The sequence below is a fragment of the Gossypium raimondii genome, chromosome 12, assembly GCF_025698545.1.
Source record: "Gossypium raimondii isolate GPD5lz chromosome 12, ASM2569854v1, whole genome shotgun sequence".
NCBI classification, from domain to species: Eukaryota; Viridiplantae; Streptophyta; class Magnoliopsida; order Malvales; family Malvaceae; genus Gossypium; species Gossypium raimondii.
This window is the reverse complement of record NC_068576.1, coordinates 56,957,007-56,970,913: the sequence shown is the minus strand read 5'-3', so window position 1 is coordinate 56,970,913 and position 13,907 is coordinate 56,957,007. Positions and strand designations below refer to the sequence as shown.

Here is a 13,907-nt window from a genome sequence, read left to right as displayed (position 1 = left end):
ATCATAGACCATAAAAATATAAGAAAAATAAATTTTTCCTCATCGGATTTGTGATCCCGAAACCACTGTTCCGATAACCTTGAATTTAGGCCATTACATTCATAAAGTTAAATGTTTACTTATATTTGATTTGGTTGGCTTAGTAAATTGGTTTGATATTAATGTTAAAATGAATAATGTCTGCTTATGACTTACTAAGCTGTAAAAGCTTACTGTGTGTATGTTTATTCTTCGTTTTATAGATTTTGGAATTCATTACGAGCTCGGGGATCTTCAGCAAGACTTATCACACTATCGACAGTTACTTTCGGTACTTTATTAAGTTGTTTTTGAGCATATGGCATGTATAGCATAGTTGAAATGTTGATTTTGGGTCAATTTGTATATGAAATTAATAGCCATGCGAAAATGGCTCATCTTATTTTGATCGAGTTTGGTGTTTATGAATATGGTTTTTAATGGTCATGGAAATGGGGTTTATAATTTTGCATATTGAATTATGGTATAAGTTTGTGATATGATAATAAATGTGATATATATATAGTTTGGACATCTTAAATTTGATTAAGTGATTAGTATATGTATAATAGTTATGCATTGGATGATGGATTGATTTGGTTATGAGTTGGACCAATTTGTTACATATATGCTGTCCAATTTTGATGCTTAAATGCTGCCCAATTTGTTACATATATGCTGTCCAGTTTTGATGCTTAAATGTTGCATATATGCTGTCCAGTTTTGGTGTAAAATGTTGCTCAAACTGTTGTTTATATGCTGCCCAAATTGATGTATTTATGCTGTCCAAATTTTGGTGTGAAAATGTTGTCTAAGTTGGTATATAAATGCTGTCCAAATAGGGTAGATTACCTATGTTGTAAGATGTAGTATAGTTAGTAAATTGAAATGAAATAAATGTTTGGATATATGCTTGAGTTATGATATTAAGATTTGATTAGGTAAATGATAAATATATAGTTGGATTTTTGAAATATGGTTAGTATATGAAAGTTGATTAATGATGTATGTTTGATTTTAAATTGGTATTGTAGGTCATGTGTATTCCGATATGGTAGGAACTTGTGATAGATAATACAATGTGATACATATGGATTTCTTTTAATGTATTGGCTATAAAAAGAAAATGTTAAATATAATCTTTATGTTTTTGTTAACAATTTGAATAATATGATGTTTGTAATTATACTTATCTGCTTTGTACTTGATTCATTTTGATTGGTATGATATATGATTTTAGATGTAATAAAATTTATGAAGTTGTATGTTTTAGGCTGTAATTTATATGCTAAGTGGTGCCTTGTAAATGTATAAAAAATATATAAGTATTTTATATGCTGTCTAACTTGAGTTGTTTAGTCTAAAAAAAATAATTTCTGAGTTGGATTTTGATCGGTAATGCCTCGTAACTCTAATCTGGCGACGGATTCTGGTTAAGGGGTGTTACATTTTTTTTGTGGTGCTGGCTTATCAATGGCTGGCACCACCAGTACGAAAACGAAAAGAAAATTTTTTTTGGGTGCTGGCCTGTCAATGGTCGGCACCACTGCATCTAAAACTAATTTTTTTGGTGTTGGCTTTGTCAATGGCGGCACCACTGTCTTAAAACAAAAAAATTTTGGTGTTGGCATCAATTCTTTGCATTAGTACGAAAACGAAAAAAAAATTGGGGTGCTGGCCTCTTAATGGCTGTCACAACTAGTACGAAAACGAAAAAAAATTGGGTCTTGGCTTTGTCAATGGTCGGCACCAAGATCTGAAAATGATTTTTTTTGGTCTTGGCCTATCAATGGCCAAGCACCAAGTCGAAACGAAAAAAGAATTTTTTGGGTCTTGGCTGTCAATGGGAAGCACCAGTACGAAAACAGAATTTTTTTGATCTTTGGCCTATCAATGGCCGGACCACCAAGATCTGAAACGAATTTTTTTGGTGTCGACCATCAATGGTCGACACCATCGATCGAAACGAAATTTTTTTGTTTTCGTAGTAGTGCTGGCCATTGATAGCCAACACCTAAATTTTTTTTTCATTTTCGTACTGGTGGTGCCGGCCAGTGATAGGCCAGCACCCAAATTTTTTTTATTTTTTTATTTTTTGTATACCAGTATGATACTATTTAAAAAAATACACTGGTGCCGACCATTGACTGGCCAGAACTAAAAAATTTAATTTTTTAAAGTCTGACACAATCATTAAGCAATCATGGGTCTAAAATACCAGGTGATGCCGACCATTGATAGGCAAAACCCCTTTTTACGGTTCATTTTAGGTTATTTAGGTGATTGTTTTTAAACCTGAGTCATTTTTGTAAATATTAAATTTTTTGAGTCAGTTTTGGTAAAATAGTCAGTAATTTCTTTTTTAAATTAGCTGGACAAAAAAGTGTCCTATACTCTCATGGCAACACCTAATTATATTTTTGATCTATTTGTATGTTTTAAAATTAAAATTAAATAACTTTAAAATATATAAGAATAATAAAATAAATCATTCTCATTTTTATTTTCTTAAAAACAATAAAATTAAAAATATATAAAATTCTTATTTAAATTACCTAATATATCTCTCAAATAATTTCTTCAAGTTTATCTAAATTCAAATATGCTAGGAATGAATTGAAAATGTTTAAATTTAAATAAACTTGGGGAATTTTTTAACGGACATATTAGGTAATTTAAATAAGAATTTTATATAGTTTTAAATAAATAAAAGGAAGGATTTATTTTTGTTATTCTTATATTTTTAATGAATATTTAAATTTAATTTTAAAAGAGAACAAACCTAACATGTAAATAGACTAAAAGTTTAATTAGATGCCACCATACTCTCACTTTTTTTTTGGCCAACCTACAAAAGGTAATTACTTCATCAGATGCTTAAATACTTTTGTCCTTGCACACTTCAGTCCAGTGCCTTTAATTTGTTATGTGGCACCAAAAAAATTGGGATTTTTGGGGTGGTGCCACTTGGGAAAGTGGCGACACCCAACTCTACTGTAGAAATCAGGTCATTTTTATAATTAATCTTAAAATTAGATCATTTTTATAAATTTTTAAACTTATAGGACCAAATTCCTAAAAAATCGTAATTTTTTATGTATTGCATGCATATATTATTTTAGTCCTATTTTCTAAATTAAAACGAATTCTGTAAGCTAATTAATCGGAACAAATTACTCGGATGTGCTATATGGTTTAATAATGTTAATTAATTACATAAAGTATTTATATTTTGATACTTTATTTCTTCCAATAAATATACTTTTGGAAGTGATGGATAATTTTCTTCAAATTTACAAATAGATTTCCTAGGTTGTAGCGTTAGCCATTTTCTTTTCCTTTTTAGTTACCGAGTTTTTATTTTCAATTAAAAATAAATATTTAAGTTAAGGTTGTTTTTTTGTTATTATATAAAATATATAATTTAATGAATATATTACAATATGCTTTAAAATATATTTAAAAATAAGTACAAATATAAATAATCAAAATTTATATAAATTACTCTAAAAAAGTAGATATACGAAAAATAAAAATATATTTAACAAATACAAATTTAATATATTTTAATATCTGCTATGAAATACAATTTTTTAACATTAATTTTATTTATATAACTTAGCATCCTTAATATTTTTCATTCTCATCTCATCGCTACAGTTGTGTTTGAATTCAAATACATATTTTATTATTACAATTTCGAATCTCCCCACTATAATAATTAATCTCATTGCCACAACTATTTTTAATGTCACTGGAGCTAATTTCACTGCCCATCCAAACTAAGTCTAGATCGGCGGGTCAAATTGAAAATCAATTGGGATATCGGTTAGACTGGTTAATTTGTGAACCGTACAAACTAATTGAACTCATTTAAAAACACAGTTGAATCGATTTTCTCTAATTTTAAATATATATTTTATTCAATTAAACCGAATAAACTGATTGAACCTAAAATTAGTAATTTTACCAATTCAACTTCCGATACAATTTTAAAAACTTTATTATCACTTTCTTCTTTCACTAAGGTCAACTTTCCATAGTATTGAGATATGTAATGCTTTCAAAATATGAGCTAAAGTAAGACTTACTTGATTCATTAAAATTCCTTTTAATTGAGTCCAGCCATGGATTTTAAAAAATGTTTTCACTACTATAATTATTACCAATAGCCAATGAATTCTAGGCAATATTCAAATAAATTATGTTTTTTTTCAATATCTAAAATAAATTATGTTACATTAGTTTCGAAAAGATAATGTAAAATTATCAATTAAATTTTAATATTAAATATTTAATTAGTTAAGAATAAATTTTATGATAAAAATTAAATACATGAATATTATATTTTATTTAATAAACGTACATTTATAAATTATCATCTTCCCATATATACCAAATATTATTAATTAAATAACTTTCCTAGCAACCACATCCCAATAAAATCATAATGCTAAAGGAATATTAATATGCCTTGAGATGTTAATATAAAGCTTTAGTTAGCTTAAATCACATATCTGAATATATCAAGATTATTAATTTTTTATTATAATTTATTTTTGGATATGAATTATTTGTAAATATAAGTACTCTTGTAGCTTTAAAAAAATGTTATTTTTTCTTAACTAACTTTTAGTTTCTACGTGTGCCTTGGTTGTGAGAATTGATAATTATTGGAATTAATCTCTATGGTTTATACATATGTATATATAGATATTGAAGCTGAGCTCCATGCGTTGCGGCTTGAACACTCTGCAGGTAAAATACTCTGTCACATTCGGTCTGACGAGCTGGTCGGACTGTGCATAATCTCCAATGGGTTATTGAACTTTGTATTTACGTCGGGGCTCGGGTGTTAGTGTAGGATACATGTTTACGTTACCGTGTTTTGTTTTGTGCCATAGGTACAAAAACCAGAAGGAAACGCCACTTGAGTGCTGTGTTTATCGGTCACGTCGGTACGCATAACTGCTTCATCGTTTTGTTTGAAAGCTGGCTTGAATTAGCATATTAATGTTCGTTATCAGCAGAATATACTAAAGCTAGAGAAACAGTTCAAAATTGCTGGTTATCAGTGTGATTGAGGATCTTTTTTACTGCAAAAGTCTCCATTGCACATTTCGATTTTCGACTATTGTTTACTTGATTCATTGATACTGGTAAGTCAACAATCGGAGGCCAAATACTCTTCCTCAGCGGTTAGCCCTTCGGGCTTTAAACATGATTGTTTTGTAGGTACATGGCACACATTATAGACACTAATGAAGAGGAAAGGGCTAAGGTACTGATCTTTATTCGAACATGCATATGTTTCTCGCAATAATGCCTATATATCGCTTCATGATTGCAGGGTATAACTATCGAAGTCGGAAGAGCACATTTCGAGACCGAGACAACTCGGTTTACTATTTTGGATGCACCAGTAAGAACATTGCCTCTGAACTTACTGTTGTTACTATCAAGTTATATTAGAAACTAAATATAATTTTGTATTGACTAACTAGGGTCACAAGGGTTATATTCCGAATACGATCAACGGCGCTTCTCAAGCTCATATCGGTGTGCTGCTAAGTTGAATCAGTGTTTTTTTTTTCTTTAATGCCTTACGCTGCTTGGACTGTAAGTTTTCTCTTGAATTAGGTGATATCTGCTCGTAAAGGAGAAATCTAAACCGGTTACGAGAAGGGAGGGCAGACCGGTGAACATGTCATATTGGCAAAGACCTTAGGTGTGGCGAAGCTACTTGTAGTAGTTAATACGATGGACGACTGTTCCGTCAACTGGTCTAAACAAAGGTTGTTTTTTCCAGGTTTTTGTGTTTCGAGTTTGTATGTTAATGTTATTCAGAGGGGTGTTCTTCCTCAGCTACGACGAAATTCAGTCGAAGGTGACACCTTTTCTAAGGTCTAAAGGCTACAATGTCAAGAAAGGTATTCGAACCATTGTCTTTTAGTTATATAACATGTTTATAGTCGCACACGGCGGTCGGACTTGTTTCCATATCGGCACATATTGAGGCTTCTAACGGCGATATGATAGCATAGAACTCTTGTCTTGAATTTGCAGATGTTCAGTTCCTACCAAAAGTTTTGGTATTTAATCTTTATATTTTTAATTTCATCATTTTTTGTACTTATACTTTTTAAATTTTAAAATTCCAATCCTCAAATTTTACTATTTTCAATATCATATATGTAATATCATGTCAACTTGTCATTTTCACATATTACTCACTAAAAATTCAGTTAATAGATTAATGAGTGTTGTTTACATCAAGATTGATAATTTAAAATTCAAAAATATAAGAACTTAGAATGATCTAGTTGGAGAATATAAACTAGCTATACAATCATACACTTTTTAACTGCTACTATTTTGGCGAGGCTAAAATTTCAAAATGCATAGGGACTAAAATTGACTAACTCGAAAAGTATAAGGATTAAAATTGATCAAATTAAAGTGCATAGGCTAAATTGATGACTTTTGCAAAATAAAAGACTAATAGCATAATTTAACCATTCAAAATGTAAAAAATTGGAAATAATCCATTCATAATAGAAAGACTAAACCCAAAAAAGAAACGTAGTATAGGGACCTTTTATTGAATAAACATATGAATTTCGAGGATGGATATGAAATTTAAGGGAAAAAAGAAAAGAAAAGAAAAGCCGAATGGATGCATGAAAGCCTGAAAAATGGTAGCCTCTAATCCCGAAAGGAAGAAGACCCAAGAAACAAGCTTTCACCTCTCAAAATGGGCTCTCAAGCAATGTCACCATCCTTTTCCCTCTCCTCATTAAGCTGCCATTCATATCTTACTTCATCTTCCTCTCGTTTTCTATCTCTAAAACCTTCCTTACAGCCACTCAAGCATCTCAATTCTTTTAATTACCACCCACACATCCCTTCTCTCACCTCCGCCAAATCCTTCAAATCAAGGACCCGAGCTACCCTCGATGAGAAAGAAAAGAACCCATCACTTATTCAAGAGCAGCAACCAAACCAAGTATCGGGTTTTCATTTTTTTTAAATTAATTCAATTGCTTGTGGTGTGTGATAATGAGTTGATTTTTTTTATATATAATGATAGGAAGTGGAGAAGAGCGTTAAGGTTTTAAAAAACGCAGCGAAAACTAGGAAAGTACCAGCTGAGGAAGTGCTTTCAGCTTTTTCTGTTATTGAAAAAGCTAAAATTGATCCGTCGGCATTCCTTGAAACGCTTGGTGGATTGGATTCACCTGGTAGAACTTGGATGCTTATTTTTACTGCTGAGGTTTTCGTTTTGATTCACATAATTATTTTTTTTTGATTTTGTTGTTGATTTTTATGCGAATGATATTAAGATTCTTTGATTTGGGTTTTGCAGAAAAAATTGAAAGGCGGCCGTTATTTCCCTCTTACGGCGGTTCAGAGGTTCGATGCTGCTGTAAGCTCATCAATACCCCTTTCTGTTTTTCTTTCAATATCACTTGAAGTTTTTGTTTTGCTGCTTAATTGGATAATACCATTTAGAGTAAGTAGAAGGATCAAATCAGGGGCGGTGCCAGCGGGGGCTGGCAGGGTGCCCGGCCCCTAAAATGGATAATTTTCCATTTAGTCCTCTTTATAATTTATAAAATTTTAATTTACTCATGGTAAAATTGCACTTTGGCTCCCCCAAAATTATAAAATTTTAATTTAATCCTTTAAACATTATACTTTCTTAAAATATGATAAAAATTGCACTTTGGCGTTTGGCCCCTTTATCATTTGATTTAATCTTTTAAAAATTTGCTTTAATCCATCAGATAAATGGAAAATTTTACCATTACTAATCTCAACTTAATTTTCATTAGCTTAATTAAGTATAATGTTTTATAAACAAGGGTCTCAAGATCTTTCTTTAGTAATGTGAGATTTGTGTAATTCATTTAAATACATAAAATTTCTAACACATGGTTGGATTCGAGGATTAGGAACTGTGTAATTTTTTGATACAATGTTTACTTTCACTCATAATCTTTTCCCGACCTTTAAATCATGGGAAAAACATGTTTAAGTGCGCTCAAACTCACTTCGTTTTACTTGCTGCAATAACAACAGTAGCAACTGAACTAAGGTTAATTTGGCCAAATTTGGAATGGTTTCAATGGAAATTGATGAAAAGATTATAATAAAGAAAGAAAGACTGCCTTGTGAATCTGTCTTTTATGTGCTTTTTGATTGAAGGTGCTGTTTGTTGAATTTTCTTAAAGTTTTAGTTTACAATTATGGGTTCTTTTAGTGTTTAATTATGCTTTAATTGCCTTGAACTGTTTTAGGGAAGGAGGATTGAGAATGGTGTATTTCTTGGACCAATTGGTTTCTTAACCTTTGAAGGAAAATTTTCATGGAAGAACAGAATATTATCCTTTATTTTCGAACGAATCCGGGTTAAAATTGGACCTTTCAACCCTCTGGAGATCGGTCTTGGCCAGAAAGATGATAGAGAACCAAACACCAAAGATCCTTTCTTTATCTGGTTTTACATTGACGAGGAAATCGCGGTTGCTCGAGGCGGAAGCGGGGGAACCGCGTTTTGGTGCCGGTGTACTCGTGTCACTACTTGATTAAATACAGTACAAAATTGTATTTCCTATTATGCAAAATATACATTCAACTCTGTTCTTAAACTGTAATATACACAACATACTGTCCCAACTCTTACATGCAAGTATTCCATATTCAAAATACCCTTTCCATAGCCTTTTTTGCCTGAAAAAACGAGAGGGAAAAATTGTAAATTTTGCAGCAAAGCAAATACATGGTTAAAAGTATCATTGAAGTCTTTGTAATTAGTATTAAGAGTGAGATTTTATGTTCTTCTCTACTAAAAAAAACGTTAAATTAAAGAACAATCTGGTTTTTTTGTAAAAAATTTTATCCAATTTTATCTTTAAAAATTAGTCTTTATGCGTCAGATACAGTATGGGTCATTATCGGTTCATTCCATCATTCATATTAATTTTTGACAGAAAAAATTAATTTACTTTTTTATCTAAAATATAATGATTAATTCATCCAATTTTTAACACATAAACTTTCATGTTACTTTTACCAAGCCACAGCGATGAAATAGAAGAAAAAAAGGGGAATGGATGTGCACTTACTTCTTGCTCCAAGTTACTGCGAACTGTAATTATCAAAAGAAACAACATTTGAGTGGTGAGTGCAGCTGTGATACCAAGCCAAAGCCCCTATAGAATGTAATGACGAAATGGTTAATTAGATTTAGAGTTTTTAGGTAAAAGTATTTTGGAGGTTCTCGTATTAAGAGTCATATTACATTTCGTTTTCTCTACTTAAAAAATAGATAAATTAGTCTTTATACATTAGATCAAAGAGTAAATTAGCACTGTCAAAATCTTCATCCATTTCTACTGTTAAAAGCTGGTCTTTGTACATCTAAATGAGGTACACATGATTCAACAAGTGTAACTGTTTAATTATTTTGTCACTCACACTAGGTTTTAACTGTAGAAATTGATAAAATTTTTAATAGAAATGATCAATTTGTTCTTTGATCTAATATACAGAGATTAATTTACTCTTGATTTGTTCATTTTTTGAGTAAAGAGGATAAAATGCAATCTGATTCTTAGTACAAGGGACTCCATAAACTTTTATTGAATTTTGACAAACGTTTGGCACTAAGAATGAAGATGGGGTAAGTGTGAATGAAGGAGATATTGTTTACCATGACACCAATATGGAAGAGAAAGGCTAATACAATAGACAAAGGAATGCCAACAAGGTAATAAGATCCCAGGTTGATGTATGCACCAATCTTCTGCCAACCACAGCCTCTAACAATGCCTAAATGTTTCACAAAATGTATTGTTTTCAAACAGGTAGCTCAATAAATGAAAAAAAAAAAAAACACCCAGAATATATATAAGGTTAATTGCACCGAGCATCCCTAGACTACGATCCCAATTCTAAATTAGTCATTAAGCTTCAAAACTTTCTAATAGAGTAATTAAAGTATCAATATTGAATTAATAGATTCTTTTCGTTAGCCTAATCATTAACTTGGTTGTAAAAGAAAAAAAAAAAGAGCAGTGCCTTGAAGGGCTAGTTCTATTTTCAACACATTAGACCCAGGCCGAAAGTTTAAGGGGCAGAATTAGAATATATAATGTTGGAGGGACAGAAGACAATTTTATCATTTTATAATTTTCTAAGGGATTTACATAGCAATTTTAACACCAGGGTCAAAGCCACCGCCTGCCCCACTGTTAAGGAATTGACTAAGTCAATATGAGTTAGTTTAAGTCAGTTCAAGTGAGCAGAGTTAGTTTCTTCAGTTTTCATACTGTTATGTTTCTGTTGTGAGTAGCTACTAAGTCCAAGAGCATCATTCAAGAAGCAGGTTTTCTCTGTTCTGAGATTAGTTCATCTCATATTACTCTTGTATTCTCTTCAAGAACGTCTGTTTTACTGAGTTTTCAACACCCACAGATTCGCCCTAGTCAAACCAATGTAATTTATACGATAGGGTACACACGTGTTTACAGTTTTGATCCATGTAAAAAGATTTGAGACTGATCTTAAATATGCTCTGAACTATTTAACACCCAAGTTGAATGCTAGGTTAATAGATAAAACCCTTTAAGGACTTAATTGAAATATTTCAAAGTTTGAAGACCAATTTAAAATCTGGACCATAGTTTGAGATCATCTAGTGCAATTAATATATATAGTAGATATTGATGATATATTTTCAAGGTTGTGAGAGAACCTGAAAGAACACATTGGACTCCATCTATAATATTGGATGCAGCAAGAATTGGAACCATAGTTGAGACATATCTAATGACTGATGCATCATTGCTATAAGCATAGCCCAAGACGTTTCGCATCAACACCAGTGCCAATCCCACCAATATGCCTTCAGAGACCCCAAGGACCAGGGCTACACGCGCGGCCAACCGGGCGCCCTTCGGATCTTCGGCTCCTAATTCATTTGACACCCTTATGCTGCCATAACAAAAAAGCACCCCAAGGTGGGGAATGGGGATGTAGCGTGCCATTAGAAGATTTAAAATACTAGTGATGTCGGGTTTCGGTTGTAGCTCACCTTGCAGCACTGCTCAGTCCGAAGGGTATCATCAAAATAATTGCAGTGGTATTAATGCTGTGAAACAACAAGAAGCATTTGACTTGATATCCAAAACTGGAACTTAATCGAGTAAATGAAAGAATGTATTGAACATACCAGATCGTAATCACCGAAGTTTCTAACTCCGGATTAGGCAAAAGACCCGAAAGAAACACCAGTATTTGAAATGACCATGATTCCAAGCTGGTCAATGTTCAAACATATGTAAGATACAAAAAACTTAAAATGGTTCATTAGTGAATTTGATGTGATATATAGTGTGGTTAAGCTTACCAAACCATTACAGCTGAAGGAACAGCTAGTCTAAGGAAAGGCAAAACCTCGTACAAGGACTCATTTGAAAAGCCAGTCCAAGTTTGTACACAAGAAGGAGAGAATTTAATGTAAAATGCCAATATCAACACATTGATCCAATACGAAATGGAACCGGCAAGAGCAGCGCCTTTGTTCCCGAAGCTGAGTTTAAACACTAGAATCCAACATATGAAACCGTGTATCAAAGTTGTGATTCCGGAACTTAACACCATTGGGAATATGTTGTTTTGTGTTCTTAGGAATCTTAGAAGGCATTGAAGAATGGCGTAAGCGAACAGGGTCGGGATCATGTAACAAGCATATACGCCAGCTGCTCGAGAAATTTCGGGGTCTTGGCCTACGGCAGATAGGATGGAACCAGTGTTGGCTAAGATGATAGCTAAGGGAATGGTAATGAGTGAAAGAATCAGCATGGCTCGTTGGGTGTGGGTGCCTAGCATATGGTATTGCTTTGCTCCATATGACTGGCCACAAAGGGTCTCTAATGCTGTTGACATTCCCATCTGCTCCATTAGAAGAAAAATCAGTTCAAAACGTTAGTACTAGAAGTATTCACGGGTCGGGCTAGTTTGGATTGAAACTCGGTTTTAAAAAATTTTCATTTGAGCTTGAGCTTAACCCACACAAATTCGTTCAAACAGCTCATTTTAATGTTCAAAAAAAAAATATTTTACATTTTTTATTATTCTATGCGTTAAAACGGATCGGGTCAAGCCTACCAAGGGTTGATCGGACAGGGCGGACTACTCGGCCTATGAATACTTCAAATTAGTGGTACTCTATTTTAAAACAAGGAAAATCTGTGCATGAATTTCATGCACTATCCGTGAATAACAATATACATCCTAAAAAAGTTAGAAATAATTTTTAATAACTTTACTTAAACATAATTAAATATTAATATGATTATTACATTTTTTTTTTCTAATTTTGCATTTAGAGTTGATATGAAGTTTCGAGTTCCCAATTTTAATTTTAAATTTATATTCAAATAAAACTATTAATATTTATTTATAAATTCTCTACTATTTTTAATTTCATTAGTGATGAGGATTCACATACTTTGTTGTTCACTAACGGTGCATATGACCTATGGTGCATCAATATTCGTACTTAAACAAATTGTCTAGAACAAATATTGTTTGGTCTAATTGTAGTTTTAGCCCTCTACTATGTTGAAGTTTAAGATTTAGTCTATCTATTTTAATTTGACACAATCTGATCCTTTCTTTTTATAATGGTTTTAGTATGTATGAAATAATAATTCCTCCGTTGCTTCAATTAAATTGATGATGGAGACTTTTTATTATTATTCGATCACATAAGAAGAGTTATAATAATAAATCCTATCCATCATATCCAACTAATAATAAATTCACATATCTTCCAAATGCTTAAAGCCTTAAACCTATCTTTTAAAAAGATTCCACACAATCACTTTAATTAATGGCAACAGCAGACAAAATTATCAATTTAGATCTACTAGTAAGTGACTAATTTATGCAAATTAGAGCAGCTAAATCCCGAATTTTACCATAATAAAAGGACTGAACCACAATTAGACCTCAATTTTCTTGCTTTGCTGATTCCAAGATTAAAAAAAAAAAAAAAAGCTAAGAGAAAAGAGAAACCGATCTCACCAGCAAGTTGAACGCTAACACAGCAGCAAAAGAAGTAGCCAGTGAAGCAGAAGCAAGAGCTAATGCACCCAAATGACCCACAAACATAACAGAGATCAATTGCAAGCAATACAGCAACAAGCTTTCACATATTAATGGAGCTGCCAGCCATAGCTGTTTTTTCACTTCTTCGATGATCTCTTCCTTTCCTAGATCTTTCTCTTTGCTATCTTCTAAAGGTGAACTGAAACTGATCAGTGACCGTTCATCTTCTCTCGGTTCCATTGTATTTTTTTTTTCACAAGAAACATGACGGGTTATACTGATATATGCAAGTTTATTAGTACAGGTGTAAGACACCTGTAGGCAAACTGTTCGACCTTTTGTCTCTCTGCTTTTGAACTTTCAAACTGTAAAGTTTTCCACGAAGATGTTGTTGTGCGGCACTAAGTGGTGCATTCAATCTTAGATATTTCATTAAAGATAAATGTTACATCATTTGTAATTTACTGATTGCTAATGTTGTTGTTATGTTACTAGTATATATATATATACACGAGGAATTACACTGATAAATAGTAGGAAAGAAATGGACAAATTTTACGCAATACATAGGCATATAATGAGATTAGATATCCACATATTATAGTTGTATATGATGAGAATGGAATTAAGTACTCAATGACCTAAAACTTCCATTATTTTTGTATAATTATATGTGTACTTATTCATATCGAGGATAGTATTCAGGTAAAGTCTTCTCAACAATATTAATTTTAGGATTTTAACTCAATCCAAATATTTGGGTCAATTTA

At 32.0% G+C, this 13,907-nt stretch overlaps 2 protein-coding genes across 4 annotated transcripts; one reads left to right on the top strand and one right to left on the bottom strand.

Moving 5' to 3' along the window:
- The first annotated feature begins 6,672 nt into the window (after window positions 1–6,672).
- Window positions 6,673–8,729, top strand: LOC105765651 (hypothetical protein). The gene is made up of 4 exons (XM_012584854.2): window positions 6,673–7,024; window positions 7,109–7,291; window positions 7,385–7,444; window positions 8,319–8,729. The coding sequence occupies exons 1-4, from the start codon at window positions 6,773–6,775 to the stop codon at window positions 8,604–8,606; spliced, it is 783 nt and encodes a 260-aa protein (XP_012440308.1). The 5' UTR covers window positions 6,673–6,772; the 3' UTR covers window positions 8,607–8,729.
- On the bottom strand, window positions 8,603–13,566 carry LOC105765650 (protein DETOXIFICATION 16). Of its 3 annotated transcripts, XM_012584851.2 has the most exons (8): window positions 13,114–13,559; window positions 11,432–11,976; window positions 11,255–11,341; window positions 11,117–11,173; window positions 10,778–11,016; window positions 9,734–9,852; window positions 9,147–9,233; window positions 8,603–8,751 (listed from the first exon to the last, which is right to left on the bottom strand). In XM_012584851.2, exons 1-8 carry the CDS (start codon window positions 13,375–13,377, stop codon window positions 8,722–8,724), a joined length of 1,428 nt encoding a protein of 475 aa, XP_012440305.1. In that variant the 5' UTR covers window positions 13,378–13,559; the 3' UTR covers window positions 8,603–8,721. The 3 variants fall into 3 exon arrangements, with proteins under 3 accessions (XP_012440305.1, XP_052481526.1, XP_012440306.1); XM_052625566.1 differs by having other exon boundaries at window positions 11,117–11,341; window positions 13,114–13,566; XM_012584852.2 differs by lacking the exon at window positions 9,734–9,852 and having other exon boundaries at window positions 13,114–13,563.
- Window positions 13,567–13,907: the final 341 nt, after the last annotated feature.